The sequence below is a fragment of the Chiloscyllium plagiosum genome, unplaced genomic scaffold (assembly GCF_037043375.1).
Source record: "Chiloscyllium plagiosum isolate Xiang-an unplaced genomic scaffold, Cpla_swu_hap1 HiC_scaffold_6, whole genome shotgun sequence".
NCBI classification, from domain to species: Eukaryota; Metazoa; Chordata; class Chondrichthyes; order Orectolobiformes; family Hemiscylliidae; genus Chiloscyllium; species Chiloscyllium plagiosum.
The window spans coordinates 7436697-7460299 of record NW_028270144.1 but is presented as its reverse complement, the minus strand read 5'-3'; the positions used below and the strand labels follow the sequence as shown (position 1 = coordinate 7460299).

General features: G+C 43.8%; 1 protein-coding gene and 1 long non-coding RNA gene across 2 annotated transcripts; one reads left to right on the top strand and one right to left on the bottom strand.

Annotated features, from left to right (window-relative positions):
- Positions 1-745: 745 nt before the first annotated feature.
- On the bottom strand, positions 746-11224 carry LOC122551108 (protocadherin-8-like). Its single transcript, XM_087987822.1, has 4 exons — positions 8765-11224; positions 5063-5148; positions 3267-3403; positions 746-1374 (listed from the first exon to the last, which is right to left on the bottom strand). The coding sequence occupies exons 1-4, from the start codon at positions 11222-11224 to the stop codon at positions 1022-1024; spliced, it is 3036 nt and encodes a 1011-aa protein (XP_087843948.1). The 3' UTR covers positions 746-1021.
- Positions 11225-14222: 2998 nt separating this feature from the next.
- Positions 14223-21713, top strand: LOC148149703 (uncharacterized). Its single transcript, XR_015757320.1, has 3 exons — positions 14223-14390; positions 20609-20737; positions 21556-21713. It is a non-coding gene; the product is annotated as an uncharacterized LOC148149703 (long non-coding RNA).
- Positions 21714-23603: the final 1890 nt, after the last annotated feature.

Genomic DNA, 23603 nt, shown 5'->3' with positions numbered 1-23603 from the left:
TGGGAGTGTTTCATTTGATAAAATGCCCTTCCTGACACAAAATCTGCCTTGGGGAGGGCTATTAAATGCCATCCCTCATGATCATGTCGCTGGGTGGTACTTGAACTTACACACTTGTGACTCCAAAGAAAGTAGGAGAAAATGAGAACTGCACATGCTGAGGACCAAAGTCGAGAAGTGTGGTGCTGGAAAAGCACAACCGGTCAGGCAGCATCCAAGGAGCAGGAGAGTCTATGCTTCAGGCTTCAGGAATATGATGATGCCAGATTTAACAGAAGAGCAACAAAATTTGAGTGATATATTCCACATTTGTAATGAAGGGCTTATGCTCGAAATGTCGACTCTCCTCCTTCTCGGTTGCCAAAGGCCTTTTCAACTCCAAACAGGGTGAATTACCACGAGCAACAGTTAACATTTAATAAAAGGTTTCAGCCTGATCTGCTACTCTAGCATTCCCTATTTATATTTCTGAATTCTGACATGTTTCCTTGATATTTGGATTTCTGCCAAAGCTGAGCAAATCCATTTTCCAATCATATTAAATGAGTAATTGATAAATCCCAAAACATCCAATAAATGTTCTGTGGAATATATCACTCACTTATTTGCTGCTTTTCCACTAAATCTTGGATTATACCATTACATTCAGCGTTACAATTTTGAAACTGTCTCCAAAGAAAAAGAGAATCATAGTATGTCATAAAAAGAAATTTGATTAGAAAATAATGTGGAACACATATACGAACCACAGGTTTTATTTACATAATTTTGTGGTTTTACTTACAAATTAAATTATACAGTAAAATAGAAAATAGAACACAATAAAATCAAAGTATCAATTAAAGGATAAAAATTACAATTTTTAACATTGCAAGTTTCTGTATTTGATATTTACACCTTCCATGTGAATGAAATTTTCATGTGGAATTAATATAAAAATAAACTGTTGCTTTTATATACAGGATGAATAAATTGATTTATTACAACACTTCAAAGTTCGTAAACCTATTCTTGTATCTGCTTAGATCTGAGAATGCACGCTGGATACATTGATCGATGAGATATTAGTTGGTGGAATGTGACTTTTTGATCCCACAGAATGATAGAGTGGTACAATAACAGAGGTTGTAGTTTCAGATTCATCACAAGTGATCTTCTGATATACACTTTGTAGGCCTGCTGTTTTTGGCAAAAGTGCTTGATAGTATGTATCTTTGCGGAGTAGATCTCGAGGGAGTGACGTGCTTTTCCCCAAAGAGGTAAGGTGCTGAGTAGTAGTTGTGGAACGGTAAATACTTGGCCCTCGAGAAGATGGACTCCAGCAGCGATCTGAATGGCCAAGTATCTTGCACTCATTGGTACAGGACCATAAACCTGTCCAAGAGAGGCATTCAATACTTTTCATTATTCTTTTATTTGCAATATTAACAGTTCAATGCAGTTTACTTAAACTCACAACAATTGCAATGTTAATTGCCTCAGGCCTAGACACTTTTAATTAAAACCTCATTGTTTAAAAACAAAAACGTTATTATAATTATCTTAGAGTAATGAGGTAGTGTGATGTGTACCATCTGTTTTCTGTATAATTACCTAAAGGAAGAGAAGAATAAAGGCTAATCTGATATTTGTTCACCAGATAGGATAATTCTGGATAAATCAGACTGTATTAAAATTCATCAACAAACATACATAGGATTTGCAGGTATACTCTGTCTCAAACAGAAAACCCACTGATATTTATTCCTTCTTTCTTAACTCTGCCCTAACCCTAAAACTGCAGTTTCACTGTACTCATCGGATCCCTACAGTATGAGAACAGGCTCTTCGGCCCAACAAGTCCACACAGATCCTCCGAAGAGTAACCCACTCAGACCCATCACCCTACCCTATTATCCTATATTTACCCGTGACTAACACACATAATCTACATATCCCTGAACACTATGGACAATTTAGCATGGCCAGTTCACTTAACCTGCACATCTTTGGATTGTGGGAGGAAACCCACGCAGACATGGGGAGAATGTGCAAACACCACACAATGGACAGTCACCCGAGGCTGGAATCGAACCCAGGTCCCTGGCGCGGTGAGACAACAGTGCTAACCACAGAGCCACTGTGCTGCGCAAATGCTTTCAGGTTTACAATGGTACAAAACTGGCAGTACAATTAGGAAGCCAGATCCTAATCTGATTCCTGTCTTCACTAAAATTAAGCTACAACAAAAGGTTATTATACATCAGATTGCAGTTGGTGAACTATCTGTTCAGGCTGAGTATGAAATAGAATTACAAAAATAAAGTGTGCTTGGACTTCCAACAGCTTTTAAAATTTTTATGCAGTAATTTATGAAAGAAGAATTTTCTGCATACTACTCATTACAAATAGATAACCAGGGAGCAGAGGAATGTGTAAACAAGAGTTAAACACAACAGGCAAGTTCAAAGAGTGGGCAATGTGGTAAAATGCAAATAGCATGTAATTCAACTAATAAAGCAAGTTGATAATCATCTGATATCAATTTTTTTTTAATTGGCAAAAGAACTGGTGGAAAACATTTATAGAGTTGTCTGTAAAGAATAGACGAATGGATTAACTGAACAGTGCTAAAAACTGACACAGAAATTGGCAAATTACGTTCTTCTATGCTACATGTTAACTAGAATCTACTCTAATGGATCCAAATGCAAATGCTATTTTAAATATTATCAAAAATCTACAAATGGTGTTAAGAATAAAGTTTTAAGAGTAAAATGTTTATGATGAATGTAAACAATAAGCAGTGTGAAATTATCTTTTACAAAGTGGGTTGGATATTTTTCCATAGTGTAATATAACATCACTGAATTTATTTGTTAATTAAATGAAAAAGGCACAATGATTGGACATTATCTTTGTGTTTGAAGTGGGAACAGCCTTGCTTGTGAATACATGAAGGCCCGAGCAAGCATAAGTGAGCCAAATTATGTCATGAATTCCCTATCGCAACACCAGACATGAACTTGCTTTTCTGACTTTAAGCAAAAGCTTGGGAAGTAACTCTTCCTTGCTGCACTCTTCATGGCCTCAACCAATTAGAGCCAAGTTACTATTAGTACCCTTTTGTTATGCAGTATAAATTGTTGTTCCCTTTGAAATTTGGCATTCTTGCATCTGTCCTGATGAATGCAAGACAAAATGCTTTGATAGCTTGTCTCTTTCTTTACCAACACTCAAAGTTCTGTGCTATCAACTAGAGAATTATGCTAAAAATTGAGGCTTACCATTATGCTTCTGACTGAGAGCACTCCTTTTATTCAGACCAACACCACTTATGTCAGAGTCACTGTCATTAAAATCGCTGTCTCCTTTCCCACTGTCCTTCCCACTGAACCTGTCCTGGGTTTGATGCGCAAGTTCACTGAAAGGAAATCGCAAAGTTTAGTAATTACTTCCAACTTTTCAAAAGGATGTGCTACTTAAAAGGTAATAACTTTGACCATTGCACAGCAACATAAAAAACAGCAGAAAAAAGCCATTCTGCCCTTTCCACTATTCAATAAGATCATGGATGATCTGATTGTGGCATTAACTCAGCTTTCCTGTCGAGTGTCACAAAAATCCACATATCCCCTTTTTGATCAAACATCCAATTCAGCCCTGAATATATTCAATGACCTAGCCTCTGCAGCACGCCAGAGTAGAGATTTCCAAAGATTACCATCATGGTCTGAGGAGGTTTAGCACAGTAATTACTTGAAGAATGGTCCAGGACTTCTGATCTGGTAACAGTGGAAAATGTTGAAATATTTGCCACTATAGCAGGACACCCCAACTTGTATATGTGTGGAAACTGTAACCTTTGGATGGATAGCATGATGTTACTCCCGATATCCCTCTCTCTTTTCTTTCCACCTCACCAAAGAAAATACAGAATAATACCAAGTAGTTACACAGAATCTTACTCCAAGATACAGCGACTATTAATAAATAATCAATAGGACAAGAGACAAGAAATGTCCCCTCATCTCTGCCTTAACTGGGAGACACCTCATTTTGAAACTGTGCAGTCTAGTTATGGATTCCCCACAAGACAGGAAGCAGTGACTCAGGTCTTCTGATCAACTACAATGCCTCAGGATTAAAGCTGGTTGCAATTGAAGATGTACTCTCACCTGTTTCCTCATTCCAGTAGGACTTACTGTCTCAGAGTGAGGATCGAGCTATTGTTGCAGGCGTTCACACAGAAGATTGGTCAGGAGAAAATGTGGCATCCCCTCTGAAGACTTATATTGGATTCAAAATGTTAATTCTGTTTCTTTCTCCACAGATGCTGTCAGATTTGCTGAGTTTCTCTTGCACTTTCTTTAATTTGTGATTTCCATCACCTGCAGTGTTTTGCTTTTATCCCATCCCCTTTTGGTGTTATCAGCTCAGGTAACTCTGCTTGATGTCACAATATTTGAAGTTATGGTGAGATTTTTAAAGTTCTTAAGGATTTTATTTTAAATATGTCTAATATTTTGAAGACTTTCTGGGGAGTTAGGTGTTAGGTGTTAATAAATGTTTAGGTCTTCCAATACAATTCCGGCTGTCACTTTGCTGTTAACCCAGGTTCTATGCTTATGATTCACAGGAGGAATATATTGGAGTTAATTTCTGTGTACTAACTTGACATTGGGCCCAAGTCTTTGACCACATTGTCAGTATTAAAGTCAATCTGTATTTTTTAGGTGGGAAGGCTGGAAGAGAAAAGGAGGGAGAGAGAGAGAGAGAGATATTGGGAGGAGCATTGAGCTATCCATCAAAAGGTTAAAGTTCCCACACCTATGCAGGTTGGGGTGTCCTCATGGTCTTGACTTGCAATAGTGGTGAACATTTCAATATTTTCCACAATTACCAGATCAGAAGGCCTGGGTCATTCTCCTGGTATTTATTCCACTGAACCTCCTAAGAACATGAGATGATCACCTCTCGGTCTTCTAAATATCTAAGAGTATAGGCTCAACATTTCCTCATGAGACAACTTCTTCATCCCAGGAACAAATCTAGCAACCTTTGTCTGAACTGAAGTACTAACCTTTTATCCAAAGCAAAGTGCTTTCCTTGCCAGATTGCAATTGGGTGAAGAGCCTGATGAGCAAAATCAGGAATAGAGGAGAAATGCTGGAGAAACAGAAACAGAGAGCGTTAGTTGGGAAATGATGAGCACAAGTACTATGGCTAATGCTTGATGATCAAAACCAGATTTAGAGTGGAAACACTGGAGAAATAGAAACACTAATTATTATTTACCTAAGGAAATGATGAGCGCAGGTACCATAGCCAGTGCTTGATGATCAAAACCAGAGATAGAGTGGACACATTACAGAACAGAAATACAAATAGTTATTTAGCTGGGGACTAATGAGGACAAGTTTCATGGCCAGCGTTCGATGGCCAGCGTTTGATGATCAAAACCAGATATAGACAGCAAACACTAGAGAAGCATAAACACTAGCAGTTGATGACCAAAAATAGAGAAAACTAGAGAAACAGAAAGTGTAATTTAGCCGGGGAACAATGAGCACAGGTACCATGGCCAGTACTTGATGGCTAAGACCAAATATTGAGGGGAAACGCTCTAGAAGTATAAACACTTATGGTTATTTAACTGGGGGAATGGTAAAGACAGGTACCATAGCCAACTTGATGATCATAACCAGAGAGGGGGAATGCTAGAGAAACAAAAATAGAAAGTGTAATTTAGTTGGGGGGGAATGGTGTGCAAAGGTACCATAGCCAATGCTTGATGACCAAAACCAGAGATAGAGGGGACACACTAGAGAAACAGAAACACTAATTATTATTTAGCTGGGGAAATGATGTGTAAAGGTAACATGACCAGAGCTTGATGATCAAAACCAGAGAGGGGGAACGCTAAAGAAACAGAAACAGTAATTTAGCTTGGGAAATGATGAGCACAGGTAATGTGGCCAGTGCTTGATGACAAAGACCACAGATGGAGGGCACACACAAGAGAAACAGAAACACTAATCATTATTTAGCTGGGAAAAAAATGAGCAAAGGTAACATGGCCAGTGCTTGATGACTAAGACCCAGATATAGACACACCAGAGAAACAGAAAGTGTTAGCTGGGGAAATGATGAGCACATGGCCAGTGCTTGATGGCAGAAAATACCTTCAAAATACATTTCAAATTAAAGTCGTAACTTTTGAAACAAAACTTGTGAAGGAAAGAAAATAGTCACTGGTGGGGTTATTTTTGTATACTTTCCAGGGCCCGGGAAGGGGGAGGTGACAGTTACCAGGAGACGCGAAAACAAATTAAAAAGGCCGGTAGTGGAAGAGAGAGAGAGAGACGGCGCCTGTAGCTCCTTCAGCGGCAGGAGGTGGAGGAGCAGTGGTGAGGGCAGCCAGAGCCCAGGAGCTCAACAACCCCCCAGAGCTGCAGGAAGGTCCGAGCTTCAAGAAGCAGTGGGCCCAGCTGGAGGCTGGATTTGCTCAAGGCTTGTATCTATTAACTTAATTAAATGGCACTAACTGTATGGGGATTTGGTTTACATTAAAACCAATGGATGATGTCAGAGTGTCTGTTTATATTTAGAAGTTGCAGTTCATAAAATATACTCCCTGAAGGAGGGGAGAACTCGCTATTTGGATACAGAACTGGCTTGAAAGTAGAAGACAGTGGGTGGTAGTGGAGGGTTGTTTTTCAGACTGGAGACCTGTGACCAGTGGTGTGCCACAAGGATCAGTGCTGGGTCCACTGCTTTTCATCATTTACATAAGGGATTTGGATGCGAACATAGGAGGTATAGTTAGTAAGTTTGCAGATGACACCAAAATTGGAGGTTGAATGGAAAGCAAAGGAGGTTACCTCAGATTACAATGGGATCTTGATCAGATGGGCCAATGGGCTGAGGAGTGGCAGATGGAGTTTAATTTAGATAAATGCAAGGTGCTGTATTTTGGAAAAGCAAATCAGATCAGGACTGATACACTTAATGGTAAGGTCCTAAGGAGTGTTGCTGAGCAAAGAGACGTCAGAGTGCAGATTCATTGCTCCTTGAAAGTAGAGTTGCAGGTAGAACAGTGAAGACAGCTTTGTTGGTCAGAGCATTGAGTATTGGGGTTGGGAGGTCATGTTGCGGCTGTACAGGAATTAGTTAGGCCACTTTTGGTACATTGCGTGTAATTCTGGTCTTCTTCCTATGTTGTGAAACTCCAAAGGGCTCAGAAAAGATTTACAAGGATGTTGGAGTATTTGAGCTATAGAGAGAGGCTGAATAGGCTGGGGCTGTTTTCCCTGGAGCATTGGAGGCTGAGGGGTGACCTTATGAAGGTTTATAAATTTGTGGGGCACGGGTAAAATAAACAGAAAAGACTTTTCCCTGGTATGGGGGAGTCCTGAACTTGAGGGCACAAGCTTAGCTTGAGAGGGACCTCAGGGGAACGTTTCCATGCAGAGGGTGGTGCATGTATGGGAGGAGCTGCCAGAGGAAGTGTTGCAGATTGGTACAATTACAGCATTTAAAAGGCATCCGGATGTGTATATGAATAGGAAGGTGAAAGTGGGTCCAGCAGATGCTGGAGATCAGATTCAAGATTAGAGTGGTGCTGGAAAAGCACAACAGGTCAGGCAGCATCCGAGGTGCAGGAAAATCGATGTTTTGGGCAAAAGCCCTTCATCAGGAATGACTGATGAAGGGCTTTTGCCCGAAACGTCTATTCTCCTGCTCCTCAGGTGCTGCCTGACCTGCTGTGCTTTTCCAGCACCACACTAATCTTGATATGAATAGGAAGGTTTAGAGGGATATGGGCCAAGTGCTGGCAAGTGGGTTTAGATTGGGTTGGGATACCTGGGTGGCATGAACGAGTTAGTTGGTCCGAAGGGTTTGTACATCTCTATGACTAAGACCAGAGATTGGGGTCGGGGGAACGCACTAGAGAAACAGAAACATGAATAGTTACTGAGCTGGGGGAATGATGAGGACAGGTACCATGGCCAGCGCTTGATGACTCAGACCAGAGGTAGAGGGGACACAACAGAGAAACAGAAACACTAATAGTTATTGTGAGCGAAGGTGAATGATGAGGACAGGTACCATGGCCAGCGCTTGATGACTCAGACCAGAGGTAGAGGGGACACATCAGAGAAACAGAAACACTAATAGTTATTGTGAGCGAAGGGGAATGATGAGGACAGGTACCATGGCCAGCACTTGATGACTCAGACCAGAGGTAGAGGGGACACATCAGAGAAACAGAAACACTAATAGTTATTGTGAGCGAAGGGGAATGATGAGGACAGGTACCATGGCCAGCACTTGATGACTCAGACCAGAGGTAGAGGGGACACATCAGAGAAACAGAAACACTAATAGTTATTGTGAGCGAAGGGGAATGATGAGGACAGGTACCATGGCCAGCGCTTGATGACTCAGACCAGAGGTAGAGGGGACACAACAGAGAAACAGAAACACTAATAGTTATTGTGAGCGAAGGGGAATGATGAGGACAGGTACCGTGGCCAGCGCTTGATGACTCAGACCAGAGGTAGAGGGGACACATCAGAGAAACAGAAACACTAATAGTTATTGTGAGCGAAGGGGAATGATGAGGACAGGTACCGTGGCCAGCGCTTGATGACTCAGACCAGAGGTAGAGGGGACACATCAGAGAAACAGAAACACTAATAGTTATTGTGAGCGAAGGGGAATGATGAGGACAGGTACCATGGACAGCTCCCTCACTGAAGCTGCTGACACTGATACTCACCTCCGGCTCCGCTGCTCTGCCGCTCTCCTCCGACGGGTGACCATTCGCCTTCTCTCCGCCAGCCGCCGCCGCTCCCTCCCGGCCGGGCTTGCCGCCGGTGCCGCAGCTCGAGGCGATCCCGACGATGGCCAGCAGCAAGGCCACGCAGCCGGCGGCCAGCACCGCGATCACGGTGAAGGAGGTGTCCCAGCTCCGCTGTCCCGGGCCCGGGGAGGCGGCCGGAGCTGCCGGGGGAGGCTCGGGCCCCACCGTGAAGCTCAGGGTGACGGTGGAGGACAGGGAGGGCAGGCCGCCGTCACTGACCGCCACGACCAGGCGGAGGGCCCCGGCCCCGGGCCCGGCCCCGGGGGACGCGGAGGGCGGCAGCGGGCGGCCCAGGTACACCTCCCCGGTGTCCGAGCGGATGGTGAACAGCCCGGGCGGATCCCCGCTCACGATCCGGTAACTGAGGCGGCCGTTCGGCCCCTCGTCCGGGTCCTGGGCCCGCACGCGCGCCGCCAGGTAACCGCGGGGCGCGCCCCCGGGCAGCGCCATCTTGGCGGCGGCGGCGGCGGAGCGGTTCCCGGGAGGAGCCGGAGCCGGGCCCGGGAGCGGGAGCGGGGGGTGAGTGATGAGCGGCGCGTTGTCGTTCCGGTCGGTGATGACCAGGCGGACGGTGGTGGAGCCGCTGAGCGGCGGGGAACCGCCGTCTGTCGCCTGCAGCAGCAGCTCGAGCTCGGGCAGCTCCTCACGGTCCAAGGGCCGGAGCGCGAACAAGGAGCCGCTGTGAGGCTCCACAGCGACGGCAGGAGGCTGCAGGCCAGGCCCCGGCTCCGGCCCAGGCCCAGGCCCAGGCTCCCGCTGCTGCAGCAGGCGGTAGGTCAGGCGGCCGTTAACGCCCAGGTCAGGGTCACGGGCCCGGACGGTACCGAGCTGGGCCCCGGGCGGGTTGTTCTCCGCCAGCGACAGGCGGTAGACGGAGCGGGGGAAGGCGGGCGCGTTGTCGTTCACATCGGTGACGGTGACGGTGAAGGGCCGCACGGTGCGGCGGGGCTCCGGGCCCTGGTCCTCGGCCACCAGCGTCACGTTATAGTCGCTGTGCCGCTCCCGGTCGAGCCGCTCCGCCGTGACGATCATGTGGTGGTTGCTGCCGTAGGCCGGCCTCAGCTCGAGCTGCCGGGGCCCGAGCAGTGACACCGAGAGGCGGCCGTTAGCTCCGGAGTCCCGGTCCCACACACTCACCAGCGCCACGAAGCTGCCCGGCTCCGCCGCCTCGGTGATGGACGCGAGGCCCGAGGCCGCCGCCGCCGCCGCCTGCGCGCCCCCGGGCCCGGACCCGGGCCACAGCGCGCTCACGCGGATCTCCGGCGCGTTGTCGTTGACGTCCAGCACGCGCACCGTCACCCGGCAGCTCGAGGCGCGCGGCCTGGCGCCCATGTCGCGCGCCTCCACCTCCAGCTCGAAGCGGTCGCGCGCCTCGTGGTCGAGCGGCGCGTGCAGGCTGAGGCGGCCGGAGCGCGGCTCCAGGCGGAAGAGGCGGCGAGCGGCGGCCTCGAGCCTCGGGCTGAAGGTGTACCGGAGCTCGCCGTTCACGCCTTGGTCCGGGTCCCGGGCCTCGAGTTGCAGCAGCACCGAGCCCGGGGCCGTGTCCTCCGGCAGCTCCAGCTCCAAGGAGCCGCTCTCGAAGGCCGGAGCGTTATCGTTGTCGTCGAGGACGCGCACGGTGAGCCGCGCGTCCCCGCTCCGAGGCGGGTCGCCCCCGTCCCGGGCTCGGAGCAGCAGCTTCAGCTCGGCCTGACTCTCCCGGTCCAGGGGCTTCACCAGGAGCAGCAGCGGGAGCGGCTGGTCCCCGGCCCCGGCCCCGGGCCCGGGCCCGTCCCCGGGCGGCAGCTCCAGCTCCAGGTGACCGTTCACTGAGAGCTCGTAGCCCCGCACCGAGTGCGAGCCGGTGTCGGCGTCCAGAGCGGCGGGCAGAGGGAGCCGTGTGCCCGGGGCCGAGCTCTCGGAGATTTCCAGCTCGATCTCGGCCTGGGGGAACTCGGGCCAATGGTCATTAATGTCCAGCACTTGGATCTCCACGTGGATCAGCAGGAACCTGTCCCTGGAGAAGCTGACCACATCCAGGAGCAGCAGGCACGGTTCCTGCTGACCGCAAAGCTGCTCCCGGTCAATGCGGCTCGCCACCGTCAGCTCGCCGTCCCTCTCCCTCACCGTGACCCTGACCGTGACCGGTACCGAGCCGTTACACTCGGGCATCAGGCGGAAGCCGCTCTGACCCCCGCCGGCCGCCTCCAGCTGCAGATCGGCGGCCAGGTTCCCGATCACCGAGCCGGCCTCTTGCTCCTCGTACGTGGAATATCTGACCGTCTTACACTCACTCAGGATCGGAGCGAGAAGGAGCATAAGGAGCAGGAAGCAGGGCTCCCTGGAGGGACTGCACACCGGGACAGCAACCCTGCTTCGACTTCTCCCAGGGCTCATATTCTCTGGTCTCGTTACTCTGTTCACTTGTTTTTCTTACACCCCAAATCAAAGTGACAGTCAGAGAATGTCTTTAGTGTCGCGCGTGCACTTGAAACACTCAAGTTGCACGCCTCAAAGTATCAAGCGAACTTCAGACTTTGAGAATCAATCTCCAAGTGTGCAGACTGAACAATCTCCAAGTGTGCAGACTGAAAGGGCCCAGCGCTATTTTATTGACAAGTCCTTTAGAAATGTTAACAATGCACAGCCAATCGTATTTCAGGAGATGGGGACAGTCTTTCTCACTGAGGAGGCTGAAGATATCCAATACAGTACATCAATTCTGGTGCATGCTTAAAAACCACTATTGTGTGTGGTTTGCTTTATTTAACTACGTGGCTGTTTGTGTTCTGTATGTTAAACTGTGGAAACCAATATGACTATATAAAGATGTAAAAGCTGTATAAGATATATAACAAGCCGAGTCGAATTTTTAAGGGGACGGTGTCAGATTGGGTATTTGTATGAATGTCCAATAAATATTGTAAATAAAGAAATAAAGTACGTTCTTTGTAATGTTCAATAATTTGAAAATGTCATCACTATTTAGAAAAGTCGAGTACATTTGAGAAAAGGAGACAATACTAAATGATTTCAGTCACTACCCTGGAAGTGGGTGTATTTTTAATATAGAGAGATTTACTTGTCATGTCAAGGTTTTCAAGCATGCACGGTACTTTAATTTGGATAGTTAGCTTATGGTCTGCTCGTGCTATGAATTTAAACTGCTCATTCTGGTGAAACCTGCATCATTTCTGCTCTACTCTATTAATAATGAGTTTGGAACAAATCAAAGGCATGGTTATCTGGCATATTAGGAATGAAGCGCAGGAATTTCCAAGAAGTGCAATACTCTCAAACTGTCTGTCAGTGCTGATAGGGTGATATATTGGGATGCTACAGTCTAGAGCATTACAGCCTGGAAAAGCAGACAGCTCAGGAGGGCACACAGGAGAGTGGAAGTTCAGTTATGGTAGAATTTTTGATAGGGGAACAGAGAAGTGATTCTATAGATTCAGACACATGTTTGCTTGATGTACTTGTCCCAATGACACAAGAAAAAAAATGGTTGAAATATTACAGATCTTGAAGAGAGAAGAAGTTTATATATGATTTACTTTGTAAGCAGGTAAAGCAATAAATAGTCTTGCAAATGATGGAGAAACTGATGAAGGGCATTTGCCCGAAACATCGATTTTACTGCTCCTCGGATGCTGCCTGAACTGCTGTGCTTTTCCAGCACCTCTAATCTGGAGCAGTTCTGGCAACATCTGTGGAGAGAGAAATGAGAGTTAACATTTTGAGTCTGGCGTGACTTAGTGTTTATTTCAGATTTCCAGTAGTAATTTTCTAAATGATGAACAGTCAAGATCTGTGGAAGAGTAGGTAGATTTCGGGCCCAACTAAAATTAGCAGACAGACACAAAAATAATTCAAAATCCAGTGGAATATTTATTTTTATCTTAAGGTAGGTGAAATGCAAAAGGGAGCAAGTTATGCCACAGCTCATTAAAGCTCTGCTTCTATCCTTTGAGCCATTTAGTTTTGGCAACGAGACCTTGGGAATGATATATTGCCCATAGAAAATATGCATTGTCAATTCATCAGAAATATACCGTAGTTAAAACTGTTACACAATGAGGACTGTTGACATCGTCAAAAATCACACAGCACAACTAGCTGCCTAAAGAAGGAACTGGGCTCTGAAAGAACATAGAACATAGCTTGTAACTTCAAATAAACCTGTTGGACTATAACCTGTGTCATGTGACTTTTGACTTTGTCCACCCCAGTCTAACACTGGCACCTCCATACCATGACAGTTGACATAGACTGTGCTTGTATTCCTTTGAATATAGAGGATTAGACTTTGGTCCAATGGATGTGTTCAAGATTAAAGGGTTTGGTAAGATGGATAGAACCTATTTGCTCTTCTAGAGGAAGTCTAACACAAGAGGGCATAATTAGAGCAAAGGAGAAGGTGAGGACTGCAGATGCTGTGGTACTGGAAAAGCACAGCAGGTCAGTCAGCATCCAAGGGGTGTGGTAGGAAACAGTTCATTTCAAGTGTAGAGTCAGAGTTATACAAGCATGGAAACATCTTTTACCCCCAAAAACTGAAAATGGGTGAGTTCAGTTTTGATATGCAAATTGTCAGACTTTTGATAGTTGGTGGCTTTAAGTTTCACGATCAAAGTGGGTAGATGCAGATAAGATATAGATTAGCTGTAATCTAACAGAGTGATAGAACAATCTTATTAGAGTTTTACAGATTAAAGCTGTGAATTATTTTTACTATTATATTAAGTCTTTTGTTTCACAAACTAAAGCTGTAAACAGCACTATACACTAATGACCTTAACTGTTATCACAAAATACTGTAATCCACAAGCACTCATCTGATCAGATTAAATTATTTACAGTGTGGAAGCAGGCCCTTCGGCCCAACAAGTCCACACCGAAACATAACCCACCCAAACCCATTCTCCTCCCTTTACCCAAAAATACGGACAATTTAGCATAGCCAGTTCACCTAACCTGCACATTTTTGAATTGTGGGAAGAAACCGGAGTACCCAGAGGAAACCTATGTGGAGAATGTGCAAACTCCACACAGAGAGTCGCCTAAAGCAGGAATTGAACCCAGGCCTCTTGGCGCTGCGAGGCAGCAGTGCTGACCACTGTGCTACCATGCCGCCCATATGTATAACTATATAACTATTTTCAAGTTAAGGTTATAAGACATTTGTACTAATGTGCACAACTGCAATTTCGCATGTTAACCATATTTGTTATTTGCATCTTGCATAAAAAAACTTTATTTATAACAATCTATTAGTACATATAAAAAGTTTGCAATCTGTTTTGTACACTTTAAGTGAAAAGAAAATCAAACACCATATTGAAATTAAAATTAGATTTTATTCTCACAAGTATAGGAATACATGAGAACAGTGAAATGTATACAAAGTCACCATTTTCCAGTGCAATCTTGGCTGCAAAGCCAGAAGTTTATATGAAAAGCAGAAATAAAAGAAAAAGCAAAAGATGAGAAAAATATCCATATCTGGATCCCAGAGCTACCATGCAGCTGCAAAGAATAAAGACATTTTTAACTCATACAGGTAAAAAAGTTTGTATACATTTTGGGAACTGAATGGACACCCCCCTCCCCACCGCCATTACCCTATTTTTGTCATCGTGCTTGTCTGATAGAACAGTAAAAAATATGAGCAGGAGAACATTCAGCTCTTGGAGTCTGCTCTGCTATTCACTCAGATCATGGGTAATCCTCTAATTTACTTTCTCACCTTATAACCCCATGTATTGATTCCCTGAATATCTAGGATTGGATGAGTAGAAATTTTCTCCATGTTGGGAAGATCAAAGCTATTGTTTTTAGTCCTCTCTACAACCTCTCTGAAACCACCAACTCTTACGGTCTGAAGCTGAGCCAAGTCATTGAAAGCCTTCACATTCTATTTGATCCGAAGTGGGATTCTAGCAAATATTTTTGCCACCAACAAGACTCCCTACTTGTACCTCTGTAACATCAGCTGTACCCATCCCTTCGATAGCCCATCTGCTGTTGAAATCCTCATGATATTTTTGTTAACACTGAACTTCAAAATTTGAATATTTTAATGTGTCTCTCACCTTACATTCTGCATAAATGAGCATTCATCCACAATGTTTGTATTCTAGCTTCTAATAAGTCCCTTTCACTCACCAGCCTGAACTATATTAATTTGTTGACTTGTATTGACTCCCCATTCAACAAAACTTCTGTTTTAATTTTCATCGATGCTTTCAAAACCTTCAGTAATTTCTTCCCTCTGTAGTTCTCTGGCCTCTTATGGCCTTACAACTCTTGAGATCTCTCTACTCCAATACATTGTTCCACGTTGGTGCCAGGGATTCTGCCACCTCAGCTATAAACTTTGAAATTACCATTCTAAACCTCTCTAGCTCTCTTATATTTTAAAAGCATATTAAAATAATTTGCTTTTAATTATTTTAAAAGCATAATTTTTTTGACCACAGTTTTGCTTACCCATCTAAATGTTTCCTTTGTGTCAAATTTTATTTACTAACCTACTTGTCATTAGTTTATTCAGCACCTTGAGATATTAAATGCTGGGTGTATGCAAGTAGCTGCTGTTATTTTAGCTAAACAATGTCCACTAATATGTGTCACTTTTTTAGATTACATTACAGTGTGGAAACAGGCCCTTCGGCCCAACAAGTCCACACCGACCCGCCGAAGCGAAACCCACCCATACCCCTACATTTACCCCTTACCTAACACTACGGGCAATTTAGCATGGCCAATTCACCTGACCTGTTCATCTTTGGACTGTGGGAGGAAACCGGAGCACCCAGAGGAAACCCACGCAGACACAGGGAGAACGTGCAAACTCCACACAGTCAGTCGCCTGAGGCGGGAATTGAACCCGGGTCTCTGGCGCTGTGAGGCAGCAGTGCTAACTGCTGTGCCACCCACATTCAAAGGATATTGAAATTACCAGAAAGTGTAATGTACATTAATTGTACAATATAGCAGAGATATAATTATAACACTTTTATCATTGCTGTTGAGAAGATGGGGTGAATAATGACCCTCTAACTACTCTTCACAGTCTGAACCTTTTTTGTCCTACATGAGCTCTGATTGTTTCCTTCTTTCCTGATGAAGAGCTTTTGCTTGAAACGTCGATTTTTCCTGCTCCTTGGATGCTGCCTGACCTGCTGTGCTTTTCCAACACCACTCTAATCTAGACTCTGATCTCCAGCATCTGCCGTCCTCACTTATGCCTTGTTTCCTTCATAGCATATCCCTGGTTGCTGTACTTGCCCACATCCAGGCAGCTTATAGGGAACAGTGGCGGTGAAATGCTTTCTTGAACTGCTGCACTCTGTGTGGTGTGGGTACACAAATGGTGCTGTTAGAAAGGAAATTTCAGTGGTGATGGAAGCAGCAGTAACATGACTTCCAAGTCAGGGTGATGGGTAACTTTGAGAGGAACTTGGAAGTGGTGCTATTTCCTTGTGCTTGCTTCCCTTGCTGAGCAGTTTATTGGTAAGATCATTTGGTAGTACTGTACATAATATCTTCTAACACTTTGCTGTAGATGATAATTAGATGTGATAGTAAACTTACTGGATTGAATTTGTTTTTATTGGGTTTTTTTTTCACCTTGTCTGTGTTTTAGATGTATTAGTTAAAGGTTCATCTCATTCTGAAACATAAGTCTTCAGCACTTTGGATGGGTTATTATTGGGGTCCAACACTTTTATGATATGCAGTGTTCTGTGTTGTAGCTTCACTAGATTGCCGACTCATTTTTTTCTAGGTATGCCTGGTGCTTCAACTGGAATCCTCCCCCTGACCTCTCGTTGAACTAGAGGTCAGTCCCCTGGATTGGTCTTAGTGATAGAATACAGTATATGCTGTGCCATAGAGATACAGATTGTGGTGGAATACAAGTTTGTTGCTGATGAGCCACAGTATTTAATGGATGCCCAACTATGAGTTCTTATCCCTGTACTGAATTTTTCCCAATAAGCACAGTTGTCGTGCCACATACCACAATGCCCAGAATTTTCAGTATGAAGGTAGAGCTTGTTTCCAAAAGAACTGTGCAGTTGTTGCTACCTACCAGAGCTGAAAATGTGTTGCTGGAAAAGCGCAACAGGTCAGGCAGCATCCAGGGAACAGGAGAATCGACGTTTCGGGCATAGCCCAGCCCGAAACGTCGATTCTCCTGTTCCCTGGATGCTGCCTGACCTGCTGCGCTTTTCCAGCAACACATTTTCAGCTCTGATCTCCAGCATCTGCAGACCTCACTTTCTCCTCAAAGATTGCTACCTACCAGAGGCCCAGTGTAATGCACAGCTTGATTAGTCATAGTGCTGCTGAACCACATGTGCTGACGAACTTGAACTCCCATTCTCAGCCTACATTCTGTGCACTTGCTATCCTCAGTGACTCTTCCAAGTGCTGTTGATTCATCAGCTGAAAGAGAATGGTCTAGATAATCAGCAGGAGGTTTCCATGGTTTGACCTGATCCATGAGATTTCATGGAGTCCAAAGTGGATGTGTAATGCCTTTGAAGCATTAAACTCCCCTGATTCTATCCTGTTGGGTCCACTGCTTTTTGTCATTTATATAAATGATTTGGATTTGAGTGTACAGGTAGGTGGTATGGTTAGTAAGTTTGCAGATGACACCAAAATTGGTGGTGTGGTGCCCAGGGAACAAGGTTATCTTGGAGTACAATGGGACCTTGATCAGATGGGCCAATTGGTCAAGGTGTAGGTAAATGTGAGCTGTTGCATTTTGGTAAGGCATACCAGACCAGGACTTATATACCTAATGGGAGGGTGCTGTGTGTGCTGAAGAAAAGAGACCTATGGAGGTGCATAGTTCCTAGAAAATGGAGTCAGAGGTAGACAGGGTGGTGAAAAAGACAGTTGGCACATTTGCCTTCATTGGTCAGTACATTGATTAATAGAAGTTGGAATGGGTACCTGAATAGGAAGGATTCAGAGGGATATCAGCCAAATGCTGGCAAATGGGACTAGATCAGTTTAGGATATCTGGTCAGCATGGATGAGTTGGACGAAAGGGTCTGTTTCTGTGCTGTATTACTGAGTGACAATGGTCTGGGATAGGACTGGGCATATTCCCCAAGGATGGTGATGGCAGAGTGTGGCTGAAACTGAAACTATTTCTGTTTACAAACTTGTCCCATGCCGAACTTTAGCTGCATTTGGTTGGGTTTGCATGCACCAATTTAGTTCGTGATAAATGCTGCATTTTACTCCAATACTTCTTTGTTTTTTTTTGGTCACTTCTCTCGCTGATCTCTTTCGCGCAAAGCAGCCTGAATAGAAACTAGTGGCAGGTGAAGAACAACCGTTTCTAATAGGATTTTGTTTAAGCATTAGCAGATTTACCGGCGTTTCAATGCTCAGATTAGTTCAATCGCTTATGAAAGTCTCGTTAGCGATACGTTTATAATAGCTTGGCAGGGCACCCCATTTGAGGCATCAATGTCTGTTTTATTTCAATGCAGGGAACTAAAAAGGATATTCGACAATTTCCACAGAGGTCCCGCGCTAAGTTTAATATAATGAGCAATCGCCACATGTATCCATTCTGTGTTTCTAGGCGGACACAATCAACTGCCCTAACTCTTTGACTAAACGATGATGTGTGCTGAATTGAATACAATCGCGCTGGATATTAAAATACATTTAGCGATCCACCCCACAGATAGGCCTGTTACGCCTATCTCAGGACTTTATTTCCCACCTTTCGTGAACGCTAACACTTGGCTCCGTTTTTTTTCATGGATAGACAAAACACCAGTAGGCGGTTTGGATTGTTCGACCCGAGGGAATGAGACCATCTGCTTTAAAGAGCTAAAGAATCAGGAAACAGGTCGCGTGATAGTGTTTGTACCCCCCTGTCCATTTAGTTCAATTCAGCGGGTCGAAATGCTTCGGGATCTCGAGAGCTTTGTTTGTGCCCATGGCGATGTAAGGAGTCTTGTCGTTTGAATTTATGTAATCGAGCCCACAACTTTGGTTCTTTTTAATGTGCCTTTGCACGCTCCCTTCATAATAGAAAAGCGCTGCCCCCCACACAAACCATTCATTGGTTAAATATTTCCAAAAAAAAGTTACACCGAAAGCAACAACTCTTCTGAAAGAACTGTTTTTGTTTTTGTTTCGAAAGAGCTGGGTTAGTTTTTTCCATTGAATTAATTGGGGAACACGAATCCCAGCCATTCTCAAAAGCAGATTGCTTTTATACAATAACCGCAGCAATATGATCCGAGAGTTGGAAGGCATCATTTAGCAGGGGTGCAGAAAGCTGTAGTTGTCAAAAAAATCACTCGAACGTTCTAGAAAAGTACAAGATGTATTTTAGCAGTGGGTTATCGTAGGATTGTTAGCAGATCTCTGAATCCCAATCACATTTTGAGATATCGAATATGATATAGGATATTTATTGTGACAGTTTTATTAGATGTGCTTTCCAAATTGTGTTTTCAATAATTAACTAGAGTGACGCCACGCGAGTGGAACGAGACTAGATTGTTGCAAAAGGTTTGCGTTTCCAGAGATGGACCGGGGATTATGTCGGTGGGTATGTGAAAGGCGTCCTCACCACCCAAATCCCCGCAGAGAAACGTTTTTTTAAAAAAACCGATCACTTGTCTGGAGGACAAAGAACGGCTTAATGGTCTCGTTATCATGTCAATAGAGAAGCGCAGCCATCTCAAAGACTCATTTTCCAAGTAACTTAGCAGACAACTTAGCAGTGATCACGAGAGTAAACACGGCTACAATGGGCCCATTTCTTTAAGGGAAAGCAAATGCTGGATGCCAAGAAGTTGGATTTAGTCGAACTGTGTCTAATGCCGGTATTGTGCAAAACGCGTGCAGAGAGCGAGCTGGAAGTAAAATCACGTGATGAGCAAGACTTTATTGCTTATCCGAAGAAAACTTTTTTTTGCAGTAGTTTATAATTGCAGGTCAACCCGACGAAATTTCATCACTAATATAAAGCAAAATAAAAGAAAATGCCCTGGGATTTGTGAAACTAATCGGTTTATGTCTTCCTCCTAAACAGTTTATTTAAATTAGCTCCTTTTTGTCAGACAAGCCAAGCTGTGCAGACGAAGTTCCGGGGAACACAGATTGTTTATAAAAGTTTAGTTTTCTTTGATCTGGCTGTTGTGAGGCTTTCTTTGTTTTTGTTTTGTTTTGTTAACGCACATCAGAATCCTAAACAACAAGCAGGTTATCTCTAAATCCCCCGCTGCAAACGAACTAGAATGTACTCTGGCAATCATGTGTCAACGTCTTAGCTCGCACAGAAAAAAAATAAATCATTCCAAATGTGTCAATTTTTTTCCCTAGTTCAGAGAAATTGAATGGTAAGATGACCCAAGGACTCGCGGTTTGACAGTCGCCTTAGGGCTCTTGAGAGCGAGATGTGGGATTTAGTTATCAGCAATACATCACTCGCTCTATGAAACAAAACAACAAAAAAAAAAGATGCTGGGAACTGGCAGGTCCAGGTCAGAATCTGTATTATTTCCCATTATGCAACCCATTTAGCTATGCTGTCTGGGCATTTAGATGTACTGAAATAGCAGCAGTGTTTTTATGCAATCAATAGGAAACGTTTACCTACTGTACTTCAAAATTTAAAATGTTTTCGATGTTAAATTCCATATTTTCTTTATCATTAAAGTACCCCATAAACTTATCACAAGTAAAATGTTTTCCAATTGACCGGTACTAATTCATTACTTTATTTAATAGGCAAGATCAAAGCTTGTACACTTAAGTTTGAAATTTAATACGATCGCCTGACAATTGCTTGCACAGGGACACAAAACTTAGAAGTGGAAGACGCCACTAACAAAGTCCAGTTCCTCAAACCGAGAAAAGGTAATGAATGAGTGCATCGCTATAGTGTCGTCAGCAATGGAGACAGTTGGTTAAAAAAAATCTTCGATTTTATTGTTAGAAATGTGAGAGAATGGAACTGAGCACTTTCTGAAACACGTTGATCTGGTGACCCTAACCAGAATTGTGGCATACTGATTCAAGTCAATGAAGCGCTCAGTGAACAAAAGGTGTGTACGTGTGAATGGGGTTGACAATGTCAGAGCCAGGCAGCAACGGCTGATGGGCACATTCAGGGTTCAAGAAAGGCATCGCAAATCCTCCTTAAATCATGATTGAAAAGTCATTAGAAATCTGGCAGAAGCCTCCGCACAGATTGGCGAGAAATAGAACAAAGCACCATCGTCTTCAGATGATGGGAAAGTGAAGCAGTGGGCGACAATGTTTAGATGTTATTTTTGAAAAACATCCCATAAAGAAGCAGACCGCATCACCGTTGTTTTGCAGGTTCACGACAATTGACACATTTCTGATACTTTGTTTCTGGCAAGTTTTGTAACATTAATGTCGCCAAATTTAGTCGATGTTTTCTGGTTCCATAGCGTTTAGCAAAACAATGCTGAGGAGAAGGAATTAACCTCCTCCGAACCAGCCAATTATGTCAAAGAATGAAATGTTTAACATTTTGGGAAAGTATTTGACATTTGGAAGCTACGTTGCTGGAAAACTTCCATACAAATACTCCGCTTAAAGGGAATAAAACAAAATACTACAGATGTGGGCAATCCGTAGTGCGAGGAATTTTCTGCAAAATATGAGCTATATTGCACTGGAAAGGTTAACACTTCCTCTCTCCACAGATAGCTGCTAGACCTGGTGAGGATTTCCAGGGCATTAAGTTCACATCGCTGAAGAAACTATATTCCATGCTTTGTTCTATTACCCTTATGGTATCTGCCTGTACCACACACAAAACAAAGGTTTTTTACTGTACCTAGGTACATGTGACAATAATAAACCAAATCAAAAACATCCCAATGTTTGGGTTCTATTTAATATTTATTTCACTAACAATGGAGTTAAAGATGGAAGATTCAAATGGTTTCCAACTCACCTGCTATCAAATTGACAGTACGTGTGCCAAGGCAGTTTTGCCTGTGATCTAGTCTGGACTGTTACTAAAATTGGCAAACTTCAAGAATTGCACTTGATTGTAGATCATAATGAATTGCATTGGTAACCATCATGACTAGAATCAAAGTAATGCACTTATTCAATTAACAATGCTACAAAAATTGAAATCTTAACAAGAGGAAAGAAGTTTCCAATTTGTATTACACCTAATCTGACAGATAATAATCACAAAAGAGTGTATTGGGAATTAAGCTCAACTGTTCACTAGGAGACGAGGGTACAAGTCCCACTAGTATTTTTAATGAGCCTGTTTAGGTGGGACTTGAACCAGGACTCCTGGTTCAGAGGTAGGAACACTGTCCCGCCCCACAGGAACCACAATTTTCTAGCCAACATATTCAGAGAAGGAATTAGACATACCTGAAGAAGGTAGGACTTGAACTCAGGCCTCCTAAGGTGTGTATTTCTGAGCAGGTTGATTAAAAACAAAATTGAATCACTAAAATGGTTAATGCCATGACTTTGACTGCTACCTCAAAACATTTAATCAATGAATATGAAAACAAAATTCAGTTTTTGTAAGCAACTTATCCCTTAACAAATGGCAAAATGGATTATTAGTGGTGCCATGGACACTTAAATCCCCTTCCAACACATATGCACACATTAATTCACAACTAGGTCAGATAAACCATTCTCCTGCTCCTCAGATGCTGCCTGACCTGCTGTGCTTTTCTAGCACCACACTCTTGACTCTGATCTCCCACATCTGCAATCCTCACTTTCTCCTCTCTGAAAGAATATCATGGTTGGGAAACAACTTTGTGGATCGAGAGTCCCATAAGCCTGGAAATGAAGTGACTTTCTCAGTTTTGTTTTTAGTGATACGTTGTTGTCATAGAATTATAGAATCCCGACAGTATGAAAACAGGCCATTTGGCCCAACAAGTCCACACCGACCCTCCAAAGATTATCCCATCCAGACCCATTCCCCTACCCTGTTACTTTATGTTTCCCCTGACTAATGCACCTAACCTACACTTCCATCAACACTTAGGGCAATTTAGCATGGCCATTTCACCTAACTTGCTTATCTTTGGACTATCAGAGGAAACCCACACAGGCATGGGGAGAATGTGCAAACTCCACACAGACAGTCACCTGAGGCTGGAATAGAACCTAGCACTGTGAGAGAGCAGTGCTAACCACTGTGCCACCATGCCACCCATGGTGGAGGATGCAGGCAGTCTCAGAAGATCCTCAATTCTGTGGCTGGTCAGTTGGACCTAGGTTTTTTGTTTGAGTTATAATATTTTCTTTTCAGAGTTTTGAGAGTGTTTTTGTTATATATCAAAGAGGGTGGGAAAGAGAGATCCATTTTGGCTTGGAAGCTTTCCACAAGTCTGAGTGCACCAGCTTGTTTCACAAAACAAAAACAGTTTGACTTCTCCAAAAACCACAGGATCTTTCACAACCAGGAAGCTCCACTTCTGCACCTTTGTGTTTCAACAAAAAAAGGTTCATTTTCTGGAATACTTCCATTTCTATCATTTTATATTCCAAAAAATAAATAGCCTTTACACTTAAACAAACAAAAAAAATCTGTACCTTAAAAGGAGCATTTATACATTGTATATTTTAGGTTACTACTATCAGAATCGTATAGTACTCTGAAGTTCATATGCATTTGAAAGTCTACAATGATCGTCAAACAAAAAGCTGGAAATAATCAATAGATCAGGCAGTATTTGACAAGGCACAAAAAAATTAATAT

Coding starts and splice junctions, on each gene's coding strand:
- LOC122551108 (XM_087987822.1), bottom strand. CDS start 11,224: ATGAGCCCTGGGAGAAGTCGAAGCAGGGTTGCTGTCCCGGTGTGCAGT. Junction 5,149..8,764: donor GCAGAGCAGCGGAGCCGGAG/GTGAGTATCAGT, acceptor CTGTTTCTCCAG/CATTTCTCCTCTATTCCTGA. Junction 1,375..3,266: donor TCTCAGTCAGAAGCATAATG/GTAAGCCTCAAT, acceptor TCTCTTGGACAG/GTTTATGGTCCTGTACCAAT.